Source organism: Eleutherodactylus coqui, chromosome 2 (assembly GCF_035609145.1).
Source record: "Eleutherodactylus coqui strain aEleCoq1 chromosome 2, aEleCoq1.hap1, whole genome shotgun sequence".
Lineage (NCBI taxonomy): Eukaryota > Metazoa > Chordata > Amphibia > Anura > Eleutherodactylidae > Eleutherodactylus > Eleutherodactylus coqui.
In genome coordinates, this window is record NC_089838.1 from 243,535,571 (window position 1) to 243,559,932 (window position 24,362).

Below are 24,362 nucleotides of genomic sequence, written 5' to 3' on the forward strand. Positions count from 1 at the left end.
AACCCATGCTAACTCAGGTTAATTACTCCCTTCTTATCCAAGTACTTGCATACATGCTGATTAATTTGTTCAAAGATCTTTCCTGGTATACAGAAGTCAGGCTCACAGGTCTGTAGTTTCCTGGGGCCACCTTCTTCCCTTTTTTGAAGATAGGGATAACATTTGCCCTTTTCCAATCTTCTGGGACTTCTGTTCTCCAGGAATTTTGAAAGATTATGGCAAGTGGTTCAGTTAATACATCTGTTGCTTCCTTCAGTACCCTAGGATGTAGTTCATCTGGACCTGAAAACTTGAATTCATTTAAGTTGGTTAAGTGTTACCTCACCATCTCTCTGTTTATAGATAGGCTGGATTATTTTATTCCCCCAATAGCACAGAGAAGATCAGTCGATGTTCCATCCACTCTCTGAGAGAAAACAGATACAAAACAGGAATTTAAAGGTTCAGCCTTCGCATCATTTTTAACCAAATCACTATTTTGATCCTGTAAACATCCTATGGCATCTTTGATTTCTCGTTTTCTATTGATATACCCTTAAAATCCTTTTTTGTTGCTCTTGGTCTCTATTGCCTCAATTCATTATTAGCTTTAGCTTTTTTGAAACTTGCCCTACAGTTTCTGCAGACTGCATTATATTCTTTTTTAGATATTCCCTACTCTTTCCATTTGATAAACATATTTTTCTTCCTTTTTAGCACGTGTGGAAGTTCTGCGTTCATCCCTCCTGGTCTCTTTAAATGCTTCCTATTCTTCCTTCTTTTAGGGATTGTTAACAATTCTGCTTTGAGAATCTAATTTTGCAATATTTCCCAACCTTCTGGGACATTTCTGTCCTTATGAACATCCAGTCATTGGATTCTTCCTATCCTCTTTCTATATCTGAGTTTTCTCAGGTCTTCCTCCCCTTTTTATCAAAAATTCAAGGATAGGATGATCACTGCCTCCTAGGGTCCCAGCCACCCTTACTTCCTCAACCATTCCCTCCCTGTTATCAGATTCCCTCCCTGTTAGCTGATCCCCTTGTTTTCTCTTCTACCTTTTGGAAGAAAAAGTTCTCAGCAAGAGTGGATAAGAATTTGTTGGACCCATTACTTTTGCCTGAGAGAGATTCCCAACAAATGTCTTGATAGTTAAAATCTCCCATGATCACTCTTTTGAGAACTTGGCCATCTGATGTAGAAAGAGTTCATCCATATCTACTGCTTGTCCAGGTGGCCTATAGTAAATACCTACAATTGTGTCCTTTCTGTTGTTCTCTCCTTGTATTCTTACCCAAACAGTTTCTACAGAACTCCCATGCTCTGAAGCTTGAATCTTTGTGGAAATTAATGTTTTCCTAACATACAACGCAATACCTCCTCCCCTTTTATTAGGTCTGTTTCTTATAAAAAGTTTCCGTGATGCCTATGACATCATATTCCTCTTCCTGTGTTAGGAGCTTCAATTCCCTATGTTTGTTTCCCATGCTCTGTGCATTTGGTTAGAAACATTGTAGTTTGTGATCTGTGTCTCTTGCTCCTCTACTTTTCTTTAGAATTTTTTGTCTTTGTTCTTTCTTTGCACTTCTAATAGCGAAGTTCCCAAATGTATTAATTAGCTGTATATTTTTACCAGCCCTTTCACTTCCCTTCCTATATTGTTCTAGTTTAAAACTCTCCTGATGTAAGTAAGTTATTACAATATCAGAACAAAAGGATAATTTATTATAGAAAAAACTGAACATTTGAAGGGAGGCTGTAGTACCATGTTGGGCCACCTCTAGTTTGAATGCAAGATGTGGTTTGGGTGGGCATGGAGGCACATAGGTTCTATATGGTATCCTGTGGCATATCAGTCCACATTTACTGTAACTGAACCTCTAAATCATGCAAACTTATAGGCTGTTGAAGTTGATGTTTCTTAGAACGATCCATACATTTTCTATTGGTGATAAATCTGGCAACCAGGCAAGTCATGGACGTGTGGCAGTGTTGTAGAGGCATTTTTGTCACACCCTTGCTGCGTGTGGCCAAGCATTATCCTGCAGGAAAATGCCTCTTGGAAGCCCCGTGCCATGAGAGTCAATACATGTAGCTGCAGGATGTCCTAAACATATCACTAATTTGTCATTGTCCCTCATGCCACCAACTGTCTAGACCATCACACCAGCAGTGGTGGCAGTGTGCCGCTCTATAGCAAAGGCAAGCTTGAGACGTTCACCTCGAGGTCTCCAGATATGCATACGGTCTTTGGCAGTGCCCCAGCTAAAACTGAATTTGTTGCTGAAGACAACCCGGTTCTACTCCGTGGCAGTCCAGTTTTGTCGTTCATGACACCACTGCAAACATGACAGTGGGTGTGCGTGTGTGTGTGTCAAAGGCTGTACAAGTAATGGGCACTGTAAGACTAAATATCCTTCAGCTAAGTGCCTGGAAATGGTTCCGACAGGCAAAGCGGCATGTAATGATCGTGCCACCTGTCTCTGGATGGTGGACAACAAATCAGTTGGAGCTGCTCCAGCTTGTCAGACGATCCTCTCCACTGGTGGTTTGCCGAGGGCGTTCTGAGCTCGGTCACCTTATGTGTGTCCTCACACATTCACTGGTTCAAATATCCCATAACAGTCTGGTCATAACAGCTCAAGTGGCGGGCAATTTGTCAATATGACCATTCAGCTTCTCACATTCCAATAATGTGCCCCCTTCTCAAACTCTGTTAACTGGGCAAAATCTCTTTGATTGTGTTGTAGAAGCATGTCTAGTGGTCAACGAGGTCTACACAAGCAGAAAAATAGGTCCACTACACAAAAGTAGCCTTTGAGAGTGTAGAACCACTTTTAGTGCCTCAGGGGGCAAAACCTTTCATCTACTCATGCCACAACTCTAATCATTTGCATATCTGCCTGAGATGTAACTGCATGCCAACTCATTAATTAAACGACAACTCATTAATTTTTTTTTTTTTACAAATAGTATATTTGCTACAAAAAATGATATTACCTGCAGTATAGATGTAGAACATCACACAATGAACCATATGATATATTAATGCTGTTTTAGGCCTTAGTCACATGGGCGTTTTTCCCCGCGATTTGCGGATCGCATGACGGATGCGCATCCGCAAATCACGTGACCGGGCTGAAAAATCGCCCGAAAAAACTGCTCCTAGCCGTGTTTCAATAGAAACGGGCCGGAGCAGTTCAGCGCTGTCCAGCACATTGAATTCAATGGAGCCGGCAATACAGCCGCCTCCATTGAAAGCAATGGGCTGCGGGCGATCTCACGATGAATTTTCGGGAAGGGCTTAAAAATATAAGCCCTTCCTGGAAATTCATCCAGAAATGTGTAAAAACAAAAAAAATATATATACTCATCTGGTCCCGGCAGACGGAGTTCAGCCGCGGCCGGCTGGCAGATCTCCTGAACTGCTCTGAGTAGTATTCAGCAGCCGGGGATTTAAAATCCCCGCCTGCTGAATGAGCTGCCTCTGATTGGTCACAGCCTCACCAATCAGAGGCAGCTCTCACTTACCCATTCATGAATTCATGAGTGGGTGAGTGAGTGCTGCCTCTGATTGGCTCAGCGCAGGGACCAATCAGGGGCAGCTCTCACTCACCCATTCATGAATTCATGAATGGGTAAGTGAGAGCTACCTCTGATTGGTGAGGCTGTGACCAATCAGAGGCAGCTCATTAAGCAGGCGGAGATTTTAAATCCCTGGCTGCTGAATACTACTCAGAGCAGTTCAGGAGAACTGCCAGCCGGCCGTTGAATTCAATGGGCAAACATCATTCTTCCCTGCCACAGCTGTTACAGCTGTGGCAGAGGAGAATGATTTGTCTACTATATGTTCTCAATGGGGTCGGCGCTGCTGCCGCCGGCCCCGTTGAGCGCATATAGAGAAGAGAACAGGAATCGCAGATCGCAGATAGGTGCGATCTGCGATTTCTGTTCTATAATTTATCGGACGAGCGCATAAAAAGCGCTCATGTGTCCGATACTATTGCAAAGCAATGGTTTTATAAAATCGCCGGACGCATGCGCATGCGCAAATCGCGCGAAAAAACGCCCGTCTGACTGAGGCCTTAGCAATAAGTCAGGACAAAGATGTTACAACATCTCAAATATCCTAAACAGCAAACAAACTTACAGTGAAGCAGGATAGGGGCCAACAACTAGACCAGAAACATCTTCAGACTAGAAGTATAACTGACATCCTCAATAAGAAAGAGCCAGAATAATGTGTACAGATACATTCTGATTGGCCAGCTGGAACACATACCTCCTAGCCGACCAATCGATCCATACAACAGAAGAGAACAGATAATGTCTACATCCCATATCTGCACCGGCATGTGGATAACATGGGCCAAGGGTGACGCCGCGACTTTCACCCCGATCCTGATCCAACATGGCAGGCGAGTCACGACATAATACTTATCTTTTCCTCCAGAACCAGTCTTTACCAGAGATTACTTTTTGCCGGACGTTACATCTCTTCTGCCAACCACTGCTTGACTGCCATGTAGTGTGCCCTCTTTCTTCAAGAAGAGGTTCATTAGCAGCTGTAGTGTAGTATTATACAGTACTGGACCCCAGATCATGAAAGTACAAACCGAAGCTGATGCAGACCTTTGTTTTAAAATGGAAATGAACTTTTTATATAAATCAGAGGCAGGCAAGAAGCATTTGCTTACCCTTCAAAAAGTCAATGTGCAGCAGCTAAGGTGTGTACGGTATTATAAAGAATAATGTACTTCCTACTATAAATTATTGAAGAAAATATTAGACGTCACCAGGGAGTCCTGTGGCCTGTATAAAAGCACTCAGTCTGTGGCCTCATGCTTATAATGGATTATACTGCTCACTTTCTCTACTTAGGCAGCATATACCACTGGACCTTTGGGGTTTACATAGTATGTTGGCCAAAAAATGACTAATATATTTTTTACTTTGTCTACTTTTCTGCCAAGAGCTATATGTTTTCTATTTTTCTGTCAACATAGCCATATGATGGTTTGTTTTCTGTTGGACTTGCATTTGTTAATTTCATAAATTTGGGCTATATACTATGCATTGTATAACTTTTGGAAACAAATTGAAATTCCACCATTGTTTTCTGAGCATTGTTTTTATGGCATTCACTGTGCAGTATAAATAACATGATAAAATTATTCTCTCGGTCCACAATATTACGATGGTACCAAATTAAGATAATATTTCTATAGTTTTTTAATGCGTTAATACTTTTGCACAATAAAAGCACTTTAGAAAATTGCTTGTGTTTCCACATTCCAAAACCCATAAGATTTTTGTTTTTCCATTGACAGCATTATTGAGGGTCTGTTTTTTTACACCAAAAGCTTTAGTTTTCCGTTCCATTTTTGGGAACATATGACATGTTGATCACTTTTTATTCCATCTTTTTACTAACAAAAATCTGCAATTCTGGCATTGTTTTGAACAGTGTTCATTGTGCGCTTAAAATGACATGTTAGCTTAACTCTGTGAGTCAGTACAATCGCATCAATACCAATTTTATATAATTTTTATGTTTTACTACTTTCGCACAAAATACCAATTTTATAGTGTGTTTTTTTTATCTTTGTCTTTCTACATGCTAAGAGGGGAGGAGGGGATTGAGTTTTTCTATTTATATATTTTTTTCTTGAACATTTTTTTTTACGTTTTATTCTGGTTCTACTAGAGGACTTGAACTTAATTTCATTTGGTAATTCCTAGAATACACTGCAATACTTCAGTACTGTAGTATATTCTAAAAGTCTAATAGACCCTTTTTCTGGAAGGAAGGATCTAAGTCTTCGTAGATGGCAGGCTCAGAGTGCTACCTTTGCTAGGCCTCCTTCACACAGCGAGTTGGCACTCCATTGCTATGGTGCACCTGGAGGAGTTCTGGCTGCGTTGTGGAGGACTTTTCACGGCCGGCTGATATACGCTTACATCTAAGCAGTACCACCCCCTTCCCTCCCCCTCACCGGCTCTCTGCTTCTCTCCTCTCCTCCGAGAGGTTTGCAATGGGAGTGGGCGGGACTGGGGTGGAGCTAAGCTCCCGCCCCCTGTCCGTAGCCAGCAATGAGAGTGGGTGGGACAGAGCGGAGCTTAGCTCCGCCCCTCTCCCTCCCATTGCAAACGCCGGAGGGGAGGAGAGAGACAAAGAGTTGGTGAGGGGGAAGGAAGGGGGGAACTGCTTAGATGGAAGCTTATATCAGCTGGCTGTGAAAATGCCGGCCGATATATGCTCGTGTAAATAAGCCCTTAGGTCGCCTTCACACTGGCGTGGGTGATATCAGGCCATGGCATTTTCATGTGAATACAGCTTCGCATCACTGCGGGGATGAAGGGAATTCCCCACCACTGCTGTCACAGCCGCGACAGAGGATCGCAGAGTTCTCCCATTGCTATCAGTGGGGCCGGTGCTGCTGCTGGCCCCACCAAAAAAAGGGGGCTGCAATGCAAGATCTCGCAGCTAAATAGAACATGCTGCAATTTGTTTCCCTTTATAGCATCACATCGTGGTGCCATGCAGGAAAACATTGCTAATATGTATGACCCAATTCAAAAGAATGGGGTCCATATTTGTGCGAGATTTGTGTGTCTTGAGGCATACAAATCTCACACGATTTGCACGCCAGTGTGAAGGCAGCCTTAGGACCCATGCACAAGTGCAAATGTCAGTCCATGTAAAAAAAAAAGAATTAAAGCATATCCTATTCTGGTCTGTATCATAGACCAGAATAGAACATGCAATGACCACTGTTAATGGAGATTGCATCTGTGTACTGTCTGATGCGAGTTGCACCAAAGAATCTTGAATGCAACTTGCATATGGAGTCTGAATGTGGCCTTACTGTGCATTGGGAGAAATCTGTCTATCAGTGACAGCAGGGCAGTGTATGCCCAAAGTTCCTGAATACTGAGGATTCACATTATTACTCGCACACACATTACTGGCAGAGCTGTATTGAGAGAACTCCTTCCTCACAAGAGTCGCAATTTATAAAGTGTGAGTTGCACTAAAACTATACGATGGACAGATGTAAGAGACACAGTGCTGAAATCAGTGTTTGTCACTACCATATACTGCCTTCATAAAGGTGAAGACAGATTTTCTTGAATTATGTATATACCAGTATTAGTTCAGCCATTTTCTATTTTGAACAAGAAGTTCACACAGCTCCATCTACATTACTTGTATCAATAAATAGCAAAATAATCAAAATACTAACGACCACTTGTCCGTTCGTGAGTTACATGCTCCATCCCTGATCACATGACGGTAACGTCATCAAAGGTCCTTCATCCCGAGTCAGTGAGTTACATGCTCCTCCCCTGATCACATAATGGTGACGTCATTACAGGTCCTATTTCATAGCAACTGAGGCCGCGGGGGTTTGTAGAGGATGCATAACTCAATCACTTGGGATGATTTCCAGATAAAGGACATGGGATGATGCCACTGTCATGTGATTAGGGGTGGAGCATGTAACTCACTTACTACATGACGTGCATGTACCACGGCTGTGTGTGTGCGATGTGCATGTAGCAGAGCTGTGTGTGTGACATGCATGTAGCAGAGCTGTGTGTGTGACATGCATGTAGCAGAGCTGTGTGTGACATGCATGTACCACGGCTGTGTGTGTGACATGCATGTACCACAGCTGTCTGTGTGACGTGCATTTAGCAGAGCTGTGTGTGTGTGTGACATGCATGTACCACGGCTGTGTGTGTGACATGCATGTACCACAGCTGTCTGTGTGACGTGCATTTAGCAGAGCTGTGTGTGTAACATGCATGTAGCAGAGCTGTATGTGTGTGATGTGCATGTAGCAGAGCTGTGTGTTTGTGTGATGTGCATGTACCACAGCTGTGTGTGAATTGCATGTAGCAGAGCTGTGTGGCACATTGTGCCACCAGAAACACTGGTGCTATAATTCCCTAATAATTACTAATCAAAACTAGACCGGTAATCAAAACTAGATTAACAGTAATAGCTCCACTGTGGAAGGTATGCGAAAGCTTTTAAGATTTGGGTATTCCATTCTAATCATCCAACTATTTAAAACCCATTCTCTCGGGTATGTTCATTCTTGTGTTGTATGCAGCTAATCAGCTAATCAGTCACATAGGTCTAACAGTATAGCTGTCATTTCAATTCCCATAATGCATTTTTCTTAAATAACTGCAATCCAATTTATAATCTGACATTAATGAAAGGAAAATAAAATATCACAATAAAATTCAAAAAAGTACAAAGTGATTGCAAAGCTTCAATATTTTACACAGAGCACAAAGTAGAGTTTCCCTTTAGTTACACAGTGCTATTAAGGCATATTCTTGTATATCAAAACTTGGAAATTTAAACTGTAAAATGCTCAAGTGTCAAGGCTTGTCGGCATTTGCTCCTTGTCATTTTGATGCTAGGCTGAGGGATGGATCTGCCCAGTTAGCCAATCACAGTTTTTCTGTGCACATTTACTCTGGCTACACCTCTCAGAGGATACTAGTTATTCTCCAGTCTGGTTTAAGCATGCATGCTGATCAGATCTCTATCCGTCTGTGCCCTGTGTGTCTTGTCTGAACTCAGTCAGATTTCTGTCTGACTGCTGTTTCTTGTCTGAACCCAGTAAGATGTCATGTCTGACTCATGAGTCCTGTTTGTGTCCTGTCTTATTCCTGCCTGAAGATACCCTGTCTGAAAGTACTTCTAGTCTTCTGGGCGACACCTGGTTCAGCCCTGCACCTCTGCTAAGATAAGTCTGTCATTTTACTTATATGCTGGAGTGTTGTAACATCATGTTCCCTGTACTCTGTGGTAATATATTGTGTGTTATCCTTGCTATTGTTCCCTGTTACCATCTAGGGAGAGTCAGGATCACCGCAGGTTCCTGATATGGGCCGCCCTCATTAGGGCGATCACTCTGCTTATAGCTAGAGGTTTCCTTAGCTAAGAGTTCGGGGCCAGTTTCCCTTGATTCCCTGTATTTATGTTCCCTTATATGACATTTTGTGTTAAACCTCATTTGCATTAATAAAGTGTATACATTTGGTTTTTTTGCATTTGCTGTGTTTGTACAAGTCTGTATATTGATGATTTATGAAGATTTATATTTATGCCTGTGTGGGTCATGTAAAAGGGCAGACTGGCCATATAATCTACCGGGAACAATCACGGTGGGCTGGTAAGGCCCTGTGGCCTTTGGAAGTCGGCGTGGGGCCTGTGCAGCGCAAACAGCAGAGGTGGAGAGCCATGAGGAAGGACTCAGGTACGTATATGTGTTTTTTTAATGCATGTAAAAGGCAGCACTGCAAGAGGGCTAAGAGACATTATTACCAAAAAGGGGACTAAAGGGATATTATTACTATAAGAAAGCCAGTATTCTTACTAAAAGTAGGTCAGAAGGGGCATTATTACTAAGTAGTGGAATAAAAGGGGGCACCATTACTGTGTAAAGAGTACTAAAAGTGGCACTTACTATATATGGCATTATTAGTGTATGGAGTAACATGGATGGGGGCATTGTGTAGAGGTATGGAAAATGAAGGCAGCGGCTGGAAAATTGAGGAGTCAAAGTTGTCTGTCAAATTCTGCAGAAACAAGTTGTTTCTGGGAAAATTCATGGTGGTGGTCTGAGCCGGATGGAGAAGAAAATAGAAAGTGAATGACCCCAGTCAGAGGAAACATCACCTATGCTTGCTACAGGTAACTGTACTGTAATCACTTATACAGTCTGTAGAGTAGCTGTGTACTGGTACTGTGAACTGATATCTACTGCTGTATGGTTATTGTAAAAAGGGTAGCATTGGTCTTTGTATATTTTTTTCAGTATCACTGGTCATATTATGTGGTCAAAATATGTGTGTATTATTTGGCTCTAATATATTGTTGTTGGTTATATCAATCTTTGTAGTATATATTTTTTTCAGTAGGAGTATGGTGGCATTTTGTCACTATATCGTAGTAATATGTGATCATGGTATGCGGTATAATTTGGTCTTTTAGTGTAATTTTTCATAATGTTGATGTCTGTAATAGTCTTTATTGATGGTGGCATTATTCCATCACTATATGGTGGTAATATGTGATCATGGTGTGGCAGTATTGCATGGCCCTCATATAGTTATATTACTGGTAATGTTGGTCTTGGTACAGTGACAATATAGAGGTAATTATAGTGGATTTGACGACTGCCATAAAACTAAAAATTTTTATTTTTTTAACTCTGTTCATTTTTAGAGATGAGCGAACACCAAAATGTTCGGGTGTTCTTTATTCGAAACGAACTTCCCGCGATGTTCGAGGGTTCGTTTCGAATAACGAACCCCATTGAAGTCAATGGGCGACCAGAACATTTTTGTATTTCGCCGATGCTCGCTAAGGTTTTCATGTGTGAAAATCTGGGCAATTCAAGAAAGTGATGGGAACGACACAGCAACGGATAAGGCAGGCGAGGGGCTACATGTTGGGCTGCATCTCAAGTTCACAGGTCCCACTATTAAGCCACAATACCGGCAAGAGTGGGCCCCCCCCCCCTCCCAACAACTTTTACTTCTGAAAAGCCATCATTAGCATGGCATACCTTTGCTAAGCACCACACTACCTCCAACAAAGCACAATCACCGCCTGCATGACACTCCACTGCCACTTCTACTGGGTTACATGCTGCCCAACCGCCCCCCCTCCCCCCCACAGCGCACACCAAAGTGTCCCTGCGCAGCCTTCAGCTGCCCTCATGCGACACCACCCTCATGTCTATTTAGAAGTGCGTCTGCCATGACGAGGGACCGCAGGCACACACTGCACAGGGTTGGCACGGCTTGGCAGCGACCCTCTTTAAAAGGGGCGGGGCGATAGCCCACAATGCTGTACAGAAGCAATGAGAAATAGAATCCTATGCCACCGCCATCAGGAGCTGCACACGTGGGCATAGCAATGGGGAACCTATGTGCCACACACTATTCATTCTGTCAAGGTGTCTGCATGCCCCAGTCAGACCGGGCTTTTTAATTCATAGACACAGGCAGGTACAACTCCCTATTGTGAAGTCCCTGTTGACCCACAGCATGGGTGGCTCCCTGGAACCCACCGGCGGTACACAGAAATATCCCATTGCATTGCCCAACACAGCTGAGGTAGTAATGTCGTGCGTAATACAGGTGGGCTTCGGCCCACACTGCATGCCCCAGTCAGACTGGGGTTCTTTACAAGTGGACACATGTAGGTTACACTCCGTGTGCACCTACAGCATGGGTGGCTCCCTGGAACCCACCGGCGGTACACAGAAATATCCCATTGCATTGCCCAACACAGCTGAGGTAGTAATGTCGTGCGTAATACAGGTGGGCTTCGGCCCACACTGCATGCCCCAGTCAGACTGGGGTTCTTTACAAGTGGAAACAGATGCATTTATAATTCCCTGTGGACCCACTGCCTGGGTGGGTGCCAGGAAGCCACCGGCGGTACATAGAAATATCCCATTGCATTGCCCAACACAGCTGAGGTAACGTCAGCTGGAAATGCAGGTGGGCTAAAAATTAATTTGATTACACTGTAGGCGAGGGCCCACAAAAATTGCTGTATCAACAGTACTAATGTACATCCCAAAAATTGGCCATGGCCAGCCAAGAGGGCAGGTGAAACCCATTAATCGCTTTGGTTAATGTGGCTTAAGTGGTAACTAGGCCTGGAGGCAGCCCAGTGTAACGAAAAATTGGTTCAAGTTACAGTTCCAACGCTTTTAAGCGCATTGAAACTTATAAAAATTGTTCAGAAAAATTATTTGAGTGAGCCTTGTGGCCCTAAGAAAAATTGCCCGTTCAGCGTGATTACGTGAGGTTTCAGGAGGAGGAGCAGGAGGAGGAGGAGGAATATTAGACACAGATTGATGAAGCAGAAATGTCCCCGTTTTGGATGGTGAGAGAGAACGTAGCTTCCATCCGCGGGTGCAGCCTACGTATTGCTTACGTATCGCTGCTGTCCGCTGGTGGAGAACAGAAGTCTGGCGAAATCCAGCCTTTGTTCATCTTGATGAGTGTTAGCCTGTCGGCACTGTCGGTTGACAAGCGGCTACGCTTATCTGTGATGATTCCCCCAGCCGCACTAAACACCCTCTCCGACAAGACGCTAGCCGCAGGACAAGCAAGCACCTCCAGGGCATACAGCGCTAGTTCAGGCCACGTGTCCAGCTTCGACACCCAGTAGTTGTAGGGGGCAGAGGCGTCACCGAGGATGGTCGTGCGATCGGCTACGTACTCCCTCACCATCCTTTTACAGTGCTCCCGCCGACTCAGCCTTGACTGGGGAGCGGTGACACAGTCTTGGTGGGGAGCCATAAAGCTGGCCAGGCCCTTAAAGACTGTTGCACTGCCTGGGATGTACATGCTGCTCGATCTCCGCACCTCCCCTGCTACCTTGCCCTCGGTACTGCGCCTTCTGCCACTAGCGCTGTCGGCTGGGAATTTTACCATCAGCTTGTCCGCAAGGGTCCTGTGGTATAGCAACACTCTCGAACCCCTTTCCTCTTCGGGAATGAGAGTGGGCAGGTTCTCCTTATAGCGTGGGTCGAGCAGTGTGTACACCCAGTAATCCGTTGTGGCCAGAATGCGTGCAACGCGAGGGTCACGAGAAAGGCATCCTAACATGAAGTCAGCCATGTGTGCCAGGGTACCAGTACGCAACACATGGCTGTCTTCACTAGGAAGATCACTTTCAGGATCCTCCTCCTCCTCCTCCTCCTCCTCAGGCCATACACGCTGAAAGGATGACAGGCAATCAGCCGGTGTACCGTCAGCAGCGGGCCAAGCTGTCTCTTCCCCCTCCTCCTCATCCTCCTCATGCTCCTCCTCCTCCTCCTGTACGCGCTGAGAAATAGACAGGAGGGTGCCCTGACTATCCAGCGGCATACTGTCTTCCCCCGCCCCCGTTTCCGAGCGCAAAGCAGCTGCCTTTATGGTTTGCAGGGAATTTCTCAAGATGCATAGCAGAGGAATGGTGACGCTAATGATTGTAGCATCGCCGCTCACCACCTGGGTAGACTCCTCAAAATTACCAAGGACATGGCAGATGTCTGCCAACCAGGCCCACTCTTCTGAAAGGAATTGAGGAGGCTGACTCCCACTGCGCCGCCCATGTTGGAGTTGGTATTCGACTATAGCTCTACGTTGTTCATAGAGCCTGGCCAACATGTGGAGCGTAGAGTTCCACCGTGTGGGCACGTCGCACAGCAGTCGGTGCACTGGCAGCTTAAAGTGATGTTGCAGGGTGCGCAGGGTGGCAGCGTCCGTGTGGGACTTGCGGAAATGTGCGCAGAGCCGGCGCGCCTTTACGAGCAGGTCTGACAAGCGTGGGTAGCTTTTCAGAAAGCGCTGAACCACCAAATTAAAGACGTGGGCCAGGCATGGCACGTGCGTGAGGCTGCCGAGCTGCAGAGCCGCCACCAGGTTACGGCCGTTGTCACACACGACCATGCCCGGTTGGAGGCTCAGCGGCGCAAGCCAGCGGTCGGTCTGCTGTGTCAGACTCTGCAGCAGTTCGTGGGCCGTGTGCCTCTTATCGCCTAAGCTGAGTAGTTTCAGCACGGCCTGCTGACGCTTGCCCACCGCTGTGCTGCCACACCACGCGACACCGACTGCTGGCGACATGCTGCTGCTAACACATCTTGATTGCGAGACAGAGGAGGAGGAGGAGGAGGAGGGTGCTTTAGTGGAGGAAGCATACACCTCCGCAGATACCACCACCGAGCTGGGGCCCGCAATTCTGGGGGTGGGTAGGACGTGAGCGGTCCCAGGCTCTGACTCTGTCCCAGCCTCCACTAAATTCACCCAATGTGCCGTCAGGGAGATGTAGTGGCCCTGCCCGCCTGTGCTTGTCCACGTGTCCGTTGTTAAGTGGACCGTGGCAGTAACCGCGTTGGTGAGGGCGCGTACAATGTTGCGGGAGACGTGGTCGTGCAGGGCTGGGACGGCACATCGGGAAAAGTAGTGGCGACTGGGAACTGAGTAGCGCGGGGCCACCGCCTCCATGATACTTTTGAAGGACTCCGTTTCCACAACCCTATACGGCAGCATCTCAAGGCTGATGAATTTTGCTATGCGGACGGTTAACGTTTGAGCGTGCGGGTGCGTGGCGGCGTACTTGCGCTTGCTCTCCAACAGTTGCGCAAGCGACGGCTGGACGGTGCGCTGAACTACACTGCTGGATGGGGCCGAGGACAGCGGAGATGAGGGTGTGGGTGCAGGCCATGAGGCGGTAGTGCCTGTGTCCTGAGAGGGGGGTTGCATCTCAGTGGCAGGTTGGGGCACAGGGGGAGAGGCAGGGGTGCAAACCGGAGGCGCTGAACGGCCTTTGTCCCACCTTGTGGGGTGCTTGGCCATCATATGTCTGCGCATGGTGGTGGTGGTGAGGCTGTTGGTGTTGGCTCCCCGGCTGAGCTTTGCGCGACAAAGGTTGCACACCACTGTTCGTCGGTCGTCAGGCGTCTCTGTGAAAAACTGCCAGACCTTAGAGCACCTCGGCCTCTGCAGGGTGGCATGGCGCGAGGGGGCGCTTTGGGAAACAGTTGGTGGATTATTCGGTCTGGCCCTGCCTCTACCCCTGGCCACCGCACTGCCTCTTGCAACCTGCCCTGCTGATGCCCTTGACTCCCCCTCTGAAGACCTGTCCTCCTGAGTAAGCGTTGCACACCAGGTGGGGTCAGTCACCTCATCGTCCTGCTGCTCTTCCTCCGAATCCTCTGTGCGCTGCTCCCTCGGACTTACTGCCCTTACTACTACCTCACTGCAAGACAACTGTGTCTGATCGTCATCGTCCTCCTCACCCACAGAAAGTTGTTGAGACAGTTGGCGGAAGTCCCCAGCCTCTTCCCTCGGACCCCGGGAACTTTCGAATGGTTGGGCATCAGTGACGATAAACTCCTCTGGTGGGAGAGGAACCGCTGCTGCCCAATCTAAGCAGGGGCCCGAGAACAGTTCCTGGGAGTGTTCCCGCTCCTGAGCAGGTGTCATTGTAGTGGAGTGAGGAGGCTGGGAGGAAGGAGGAGCAGCAGACAGAGGATTCGGATTTGCAGCAGTGGACGGCGCAGAACTGCGTGTTGACGATAGGTTGCTCGAAGCACTTTCTGCCATCCAGGACAGGACCTGCTCACACTGCTCATTTTCTAATAACCGTCTCCCGCGTGGACCCATTAATTGGGCGATGAATGTGGGGACGCCAGAAACGTGCCTCTCTCCTAATCGCGCAGCAGTCGGCTGCGACACACCTGGATCAGGAGCTCGGCCTGTGCCCACACCCTGACTTGGCCCTCCGCGTCCTCGGCCACGTCCACGTCCTCTAGGCCTACCCCTACCCCTCAGCATGCTGTATTACCAGTGATTTGATTTCACAGGCAGGAAATAAATTGGCGCAAGACTGCAGCCAAATATAATTTTTTCCGTTTTTTGAAAACGAAAGGCCCCACTGCCTCTAGTGAATGAATAATCTAAGTTTAATAACTGTGCTGTGTCCCTGCTAATGTGTCACAGAACGTGAGGGTAGCAGAGTTATTAACTCTGGCAGAGCAGGTATTTTTTTTCCCAATTAAGGGAAGCAAATGGCGAAGCCAGGAGTAAAACGTAGCTGGGTGCGTCTGATTTTTAAACGTTGCACACGCAGCCGACACGTGTCCACCACCCTTAGGATGGACAGAGGCAGGACAAATAGAATTATTTTCAGTTTTTTTCCACCAAAAGGCAGCACTGCGTATATTCAATGAACATGAGAAGTTTAATAACTGTGCTGTGGCCCTGCTAATGTGGCACAGAACGTGAGGGTAGCAGAGTTATTAACTCTGGCAGAGCAGGTATTTTTTTTCCCAATTAAGGAAAGCAAATGGCGAAGCCAGGAGTAAACCGTAGCTGGGTGCGTCTGATTTTTAAACGTTGCACACGCAGCCGAGACGTGTCCACCGCCCTTAGGACGGACAGAGGCAGGACAAATAGAATTATTTTCAGTTTTTTTCCACCAAAAGGCAGCACTGCGTATATTCAATGAACATGAGAAGTTTAATAACTGTGCTGTGGCCCTGCTAATGTGGCACAGAACGTGAGGGTAGCAGAGTTATTAACTCTGGCAGAGCAGGTATTTTTTTTCCCAATTAAGGAAAGCAAATGGTGAAGCCAGGAGTAAACCGTAGCTGGGTGCGTCTGATTTTTAAACGTTGCACATGCAGCCGACACGTGTCCACCGCCCTTAGGACGGACAGAGGCAGGACAAATACAATTATTTTCAGTTTTTTTCAACCAAAAGGCAGCACTGCGTATATTCAATGAATAATAACTGTGTTGTGGCCCTGCCTACACAATTCTTTCCCTGCAGTATCAATGGAGGGTGCAATGCTCTGCAGAGGCGATTTTGAGAAGAAAAAAAAAATGCAGCACAGCTAACAGCAGCCAGCACAGTACTGCACACGGTTAAATATGGCCCTAGAAAGGACCGTTGAGGTTCTTGAAGGCTACACTCACTCCTAACACTCTCCCTGCCTATGCAGCACTTCTGTCCCTAATGCCGGGTGCAACGCTCTGCAGAGGCGATTTTGAGAAGAAAAAAAATTGCCACTGCTAACAGCAGCCAACACACAGCTATCAGTGGCCCTAATAAGGACCTTTGGGGGGTCTTGAAGCCTACACTAACTACCAATTCTTTCCCTACAGCAGCTCCGGTACAAACAGCACTGTCCCTCATCTAACTCACACGGCATCTGAGGCGAGCCGCGGGAGGGGCCGACTTTTATATTCGGCGGACACCTGATCACCCCAGCCACTCACAGCAGGGGGGTGGTATAGGGCTGGAACAACACAGGGGGAAGTTGTAATGCCTTCCCTGTCTTTCAATTGGCCAGAAAAGCGCGCTAACGTCTCAGGGAAGGAAGTGAAAGTAACCCGAACACCGCATGGTGTTCGTTACGAATAACGAACATCCCGAACACCCTAATATTCGCACGGATATCAAGTTCGGACGAACACGTTCGCTCATCTCTATTCATTTTAATAAATTTTTAAAGTATTTTTTGTTATGTATTTAGTCCCACTAGGGGCATCACAATGTGATCACTTGATTATTTTTATAATGCTTTGGTATACTCTGTATAGCAAAGAACTATTCACTGTGAGTCTCAACTGCAAAGCAATCTATTGGGTGGTGCTAAGGATATAGCCTAGTAGGCATACTACAGTGACATGCCCAGAGGACTTACCTAGGCTTCTGACTGCCATGGCTACCCATCAGCGTACCGCAATTGTATTTGTGTGGGGCTGATGGGGCCAGAGAGAGCCCCCTTCCTTTGTTTAACCTCCTAGATGCTGTGGTTGCTCCTGACTGCAGCATTAAGGAGGTTTAATGACTGGTATATGAGTTTCTCTGATCCTGGCCATTACAGTGAGAAGCTGGCTACCAGTCAGCACAGAGCCCTCGCTGTGATTATGCAAGTGCAAGACCCATGGCATAAATGTCCGTCATAGAGCCTTAAGCCAAGCCAGCCAATGATGTTCATTTATGTCATGGAGGCTTTGTGTATACCTTAACCCTTTATGGACCAGGCTGTTGTGTATCTAAAGGACCAGACAGTTTTTAGGAATTTTAGCCGTGTGGTGGTTTTACTGCCCTATTTTTTTCTTCTTCAGCTACCAAAATTATTTTTGCTGCTTTTTTTTCGTCATGACATATAAGGCTATTTTTTCTATATCTTTTTCACTGACTTTTTTTTCCCTCTTTTTTTTTACTTTTATTGGGAGTAAAAATTTTAAAAAAAATGATTTTTTTTAGCATTTATAGTTGTTTTTAATTAGTAGACTTACACTAAGATAAAGTATGGGAATGTGTTCCTCATTTTGTTTTGGACATTTTGATATGGTTTTGGATTATGGGGCGCATATGTCGACAGTTTTGGTTGGCATCAGCTTTGGGTCATTTTCTTTTTTATTTCTATATTTCATTTTATTCTGTAATTTTTTTTACCATCTATGTCCCCCATGACGTCATATAAGACCTCTGGGGGTCATTCACATTGTCTTTATTACACATTTTTACACTGTAGCTGTGGCATTCATAAGAGCCCCAGTTACAGGAAAAAACATCTCCTTTAGTGACAGTAGTCACTGGCAAAGCTGATCAGGGTCTGCTAGGACCCTGCAGCTCTGCTGTAACACGGGGCTCCTGGCAGTCCCGTGCCCGCCGGGTCGCATAGTGGAAGAAACACTTCATTGAGCACTATGTACCGCTTCTCCTCCGGGTTCTAAGCTATGATTAACAGCTGAGAACCCGACCTGCTCCTGCTTGATTGCAGCAGCAGAGGCTTTATTCCCACGGCGTATTTCTGCTGTCGGGCAGGATTAAAGCCCAGGATCAAGCGCTAAATATTTACTGCGCTTGGTCCTTAATTGGTTAATGTATACCTTCAATTCTAACATGTTCTCTGCTTCTTAGAAAATCTGTTGCAGTAAGCTATGCACTTTGTTTAACCTCCTTAAGAGGCTTCTCCCCTCCTATAGTCACCATAGCTGCAGGCAGCTGTCAGTTTGCTGACCCTCACCTCACTTACTTCTGGTTTGGGTTCAGCTACAATATGGGACCACTTTGTAATTTTTTTCTAGGGCCACTTTGGGTTCCCAATCTGACTCTGCTCACATAGCATAAGCCCTGCACGGAAGTAACATGCAATATGTATGTACAAACTAGAAAGAGAGTGAAAGCTAAAATTTAAAGATCAGAATGGATGGATGGATAGACGCCCTCTTACTTAAACAGGCACATTACGTCTTTAAGCTGATTGTGTGTTACCCAGCGGTAGATCACTCATGTACCAGAAGGAAATGTACTGTAATCTCTGAATAGTGAACTGCCAGGTACTGACTCCGCTGGAATAAAAGGCACCCAGAAGAGTTCTAAGAGACTATTGCTTTTAAAAGAGAAAGTAATTGGACTGGAACAATAAAATGTATTTGTTCATGTGGCAAAGCTTAATGGCATTTCTTCTCTGTTTATTGTCACAGGTAATGGATGCAAAAGATAATGTTGCTTGCGGTTTCTTTGCATCTTTCTTCCCACTCCACTGCTCCGGCAAACAATGCCTACAAGACACAGGAACTCCTGAGAAGATGAAGCAGCTGAATTCAGCTAACCTGCTTCGCCTGATTGTGCTGCTCCTCAATTATCTCTGGAAAGGTATCTGCTGGCTTCACTCTTCCTCTCTGTCACTGAAACATTTGACTACACAAGAGAATAACCAATTGTGCCATTAGGAGATCTGGTTTAATACCCCCCAAGTATTTGATCCATGACTTCCTACCTACTTATATTAGCTAGAATACTCATTTTACATCCCTCATTATAGCTTGCCGGTTTGACATCAGCTTTATGTTTTAATGGCAAGAAGTATGATTCAACTTGCTTTCTCACTTCTCTTTCTTTAGGAGGCTTTGACAAGAAGTGACAGGGATATTCGGTTCTTAGAAAAAATAAATTGGGGTGACTGTAGTAGAAAGTGTGATTTTTAAAATATATTTTTAAGTGTTTTGTATGACCTTACAGGAAAACCCATCCCATACCTTCAGTAGGACACGGATTGCTGTTTGATTATTGTGTTTACTTAACTTTTATATATATTATGCAATTATCATACTAAAGAAATTGAAGTGATGTAAATTAAACATAGAGCTTTTCAATGTACTGTTCGGTATTTTTTTCATGCAAATTAATACCAAGCGCAACTCGGATCGGACAGCACACGGCCAAGTCATCCGTGTGCTGTCCCATGTGCTGGATACCGCCCATTGACATGTATTATTAGGCTGGGGTCACACAGGGCAGATTTGGCACGGAAATCTCGCGGCTTTGCTGCAGCAAAAAAATGTGAGATTTCCGCGGGATAAGCGTAGCTTCAAAACCCATGGCACTTAGCCGAGGGTTTTGGAGCGGCTGCGCCGCATGCTTCTCCACTGCGGCCAGCTCTCCCATAGAGAGGAGCAAGGCCGCAACGAAAAAAAAAATGGACATGCTGCATCCCGGGAATACACGCCGCAGCGCCGGCTAATACCAGGCTTTGCAGCAACGGATTGTCCGCCCCGGGGGGATGAGGGTTTGGACAAATCTCGTCCACATGGCTGGCTAAACAGCAAAATTCTGCAGCAAATCCACCCTGTGTGAATCCAACCTAAGGCTGCATTCACACAAACGTATATCGGCTCGGTTTTCACGCGGAGCCGATATACGTCGTCCTCATCTGCAGGGGGGGGAGGATGGAAGAGCCAGGAGCAGGAACTGAGCTCCTGCCCCCCCCCCCCTGCCTCCTCTCCGCCCCTCTGCACTATTTGCTATGGGGAGATGTGGGACAGGGGCGGGGCTAATTCTCAGAACTTAGCCCCACCCCCGTTCTGCCTCCTTTCATTGCAAATAGTGCAGAGGGGCGGAGAGGAGGCAGAGAGGGGGCGGGAGCTCAGTTCCTGCTCCTGGCTCTTCCATCCTCCCCCCTGCAGATGAGGACGACGTATATCGGCTCGGCGTGAAAACCGAGCCGATATACGTTCATGTGAATGCAGCCTTATTGTCTGAAACTCAGACCAGAATAGGACATGCTGCGATTTTCTTTTTCTTTTTTTTTTACTTGGACTGTTTGTTCATGCAAAAAAAAGCCCATGTGCATACACCCATGACTATCAGACCATGTAACAGTACCCTAAGGCATACACACTTGTGTTAATTAAGTGCTCATGATCATAGTGGCCACAGTAGGCCCTAGAGGGCAATGGGCCTACTCAAGTTATAGTGTCATTTTTTGGGAAAATATAAGGTGGAATTTTGCTGTCTAGAACATGTGGATTCTCCTTTGTGTAAACGATCTGCTATTAGTCAACACTATCCTATGTACTATATATCATAATTTTCCAATTACCAATCTGGTGGGAGAGAATATTCCTGATTTTACCACTGGACCCTTAGAAAAATAGTTATTCCTTAGTACACAAATCTTACATAAAGCAAAACTTCTCCAATAGACCTGTGTTATGGATTTTTAATTCCTTAGGGCTCCTTCACATTGGCGATTGTGAATTTGCCGTGTGAAAATCAGGCAAAATCGCGTCTTCCTTCCTGCAATTTTTGAGCGGCAGCGAGGCCTATTCCTGAGAATAATCTTGTATCACTGCCGCCTGCATGATTTTTTTTTAGCGCAAAAGTCAGTAGGACTTTTTTAATGTTAAAAACGCATCGCACAAAAATCGCAAGTTCATGCTTTACGATGCGATAAAAAGGAGGCTGCATAGGGAAACATAGGAGATAAAACAAAGAAAAATGCTGAAAGATGGGACATGCTGCAATTTTTTTTTCCACTCCACATCGCATGAGTGAAAACATCGCAATTGGGAATGAAACCATTGAAAATCACTGGTTTCATAATTCTGCGTTTTCACGCACTCTTGTTTTGCTTAAAAAACGCAAGATTTTGTCGCCGGTGTGAAGGCACCCTTAACATGCTATGCAGATTGACCCTCTTTTCTGAAAGGTCCACCACTCTAGAAGTCCAATTTTCACTGCACTTTTTGGTGGAAATACCACAGATTTCACTGTAATTATACAACTTGGAAAAAACATCCATCAAGGTGAACCTCATTACACATCTTAACCACCCTTATTCTAAAAAGAGCTCATAGTATATAGATAATAAAATGCCTTTCTCCTTGTTCTAGCTGACTGCCCACTGTCTCCATTGATTTTGTAAGATTGCTTTGTGAGTGAGAGTTAGGAATAAGTGAAATTACTTTTTTTAAACAACAGTGTGGGAAGGAGTTGTCTGGTTTGTATGAATCCTGCAAGAACATTTACAAGAGCACATCAAAAACCTGAATATGACATGTGTTTAACCCCTTCCCGCCCCATGACGTAAGGGTACGTCATGGCAGGCTGGTACTTCTCGCAAAATGACGTACCCTTATGTCATCGGGATAGCGCAAGATCATGACTGATCTCGCGCTATTCTGCAGCGGGAGCCGGCTGTCAGTGATAGCCGGCCTCCTGCTGCAACAGCAGGGGAGCATCGGCAATGCGCCCTTCGCTGTTAACCCCTTCCCTGCCGCGATCTAAGTAGATCGCGTCAGAGGAAGAGTTCACAGAGGGAGCGCGCTCCCTCTGTGTCTCCAGCCAGCTCTCGCGATGTTATCGCGAGAGCCTGGCCTGTCGCCAAGGCAACAGGATGCCAGACACTGGCGTCCTGTGGTGCCAATGTCTATGATCGCTGTATAAGCGATAAGGCATGGCAGGGCAGTAGCCCTGCCATGCCTTATCACAGCGATCCTAAGTGCTGTTCTGCAAGTCCCTCAGAGGGACTCAAATAGTGTAAAAAAAAAGAAAAGAAAAATGTAAAAAAAAGTTTAAAAAACCCCTTTTTTTGTGTTTTTTCTAATATTAGCATAAAAAAGGTAAAAAAAATTTAAACTGGCATATATTGGGTATTCACGCGTCCGTAACGTCGTGTACAAAAAGTTGAACATGCTTTTTATTTTGTACGGTAAAAAGCGTTTAAAAAACGCTAAAAAACAGAGGCAAAATGCTAAATTTTAGCATTTTGCCTCCCAAAAAATGCAATAATAGTGATCAAAAAAGCCGTATATTCCCCAAAATGGTACCAATAAAAACTACAGCTCATCTCGCAAAAAATAAGCCCTCATAGAGCTCCGTACATAGAAAAATAAAAAAGTTACAGGACTTTGAATGCAGCGATAGAGAAAAAAAAAACATATCCAAAAAAAGGGGGTTTTATTGCAAAAAACCTAAAAAAAAAAAAATAAGAATTTTGGTATCATTGTAATCGTACCAACCCACAGAAAAAATGTATTGTGTCATTTATCCTGCAATGCAAGGAAGCGGGACAGGGCGGGGATAAGTTCTGAGAATTAGCCCCGCCCCGTCCCGCCTCTCCCCAGAGAGTTTTTGGCTGACACTACAGCTATAATCAATGACCAGCTGGGTTGAAAGCAGACAGACCCCATTATAGTCAATGGTGCCCACCCACCCATGTTTGGTTCCGTCCAGAAATGGAACCATTCGGCTGGGGAATTCCTCTTTCCTGCTCCCCGAACGGAAGAGGAAAACAGAACCCCCAACGCAGATGTACTTTTATATACAAGTGGATACGATTCAGGTGGATGCTTTGTAACATGCTAGATATAAAGTGAGTGGTTATTCTAGAAATGGATGACATATAGCAAAACCTCAGAATCCAGATAAAACTAATTTAATCCAAACCTGAGTATACTCAGGGTCAGTCTTATCACACTAAAATTGCTGGTTTGTAAACCATTCCTGGCAATGTTGACAAACCTTGACAGAATGTTTGGGATGTTTCTGCAGTGGTTACTAAACAAGATAAATGTATCAGTATTCCACTTTATGGATTGTTTCTTTATATCTCTTATGTTCATTTTTCACTTTAAATATGGCACTGGGAATCTGCATGTATTTCATATTCAGCTTATAAATGAGCACATCATTTGCTACTCTGCCCCATGCCGTTTTGGTTTGCCAGTCACATTCATTTAAAGATGATGAGAAAAATGCCCTGCTCTTGATCTCAAATTAGCTTAAATCTAATACTTGAGATGAACAGAGCAGTGATTGTGATATTCATGAATCTGTCTGCAGAGCACGGTTCATGCATGGGGATTTTCTACATGGTGAAGCAGAGTGGGAGGCTCTGCTGGAGGTTATTGGCATACAATGGGGATTAATGCGGCCACACTTTATGACAGCAAACCTCTAATTAGTTGGAAAAGAACATTGGCAAAGATGATGAATAGGTGGCATGCTTCAGCTTATAACTACAGGTATTGACCCGCTGTAAAGATTTGTTGGGCTCCTTTCTATGCTAAGCAATTGAAATCATCTGTTGGTTAGATGGAAATTCACATCCAAAGCATCAAAGTCTCATTGTTTCTGGAAATTCATCAATGCACAAAAATGGCATAATATATTATCACACCTATCCCTGAGTCTGATTGCATATATTTGGCCAGCTCTGTCATGTATATGCCTTTCACAGAGAATGTCACCTGTGTCAGTCTCTTCTCCCAATCTTATAGTACTGTACACTTGTCACAGTTTTCATGAAACATTGATAATCTGCTTCATTGTGCCCACATGAACAGGGCAGACAGCTGCAAACACAGCATCATTCTCAGCCCAGTACTCTATTTGGCATACTTAATCTTGATCAGCATCCGTTAGGAAACATTTTGGCAGCTTGACATATATGTTGTAGTCTATGAAACAGAGAAAAATAAAAAAAATTAAGAGAAGGTAATTTTTTTTTAAATGATTAAATTGGTTGTTTCCTTTAGAAAAC

General features: G+C 45.2%; 1 protein-coding gene across 1 annotated transcript in view; it reads left to right on the forward strand.

The window, feature by feature from the left end:
* The window catches only part of LOC136610127 (protein shisa-like-1a), a 36,628-nt gene that overhangs the window by 4,395 nt on the left and 7,871 nt on the right, over positions 1-24,362 (forward strand). Inside the window, exon 2 of the mRNA XM_066589387.1 lies at positions 19,021-19,192. Within this exon, the coding sequence (XP_066445484.1) occupies positions 19,024-19,192 (169 nt within the window). The 5' untranslated portion in view covers positions 19,021-19,023. The remainder of the gene's footprint in view (positions 1-19,020; positions 19,193-24,362) is intronic.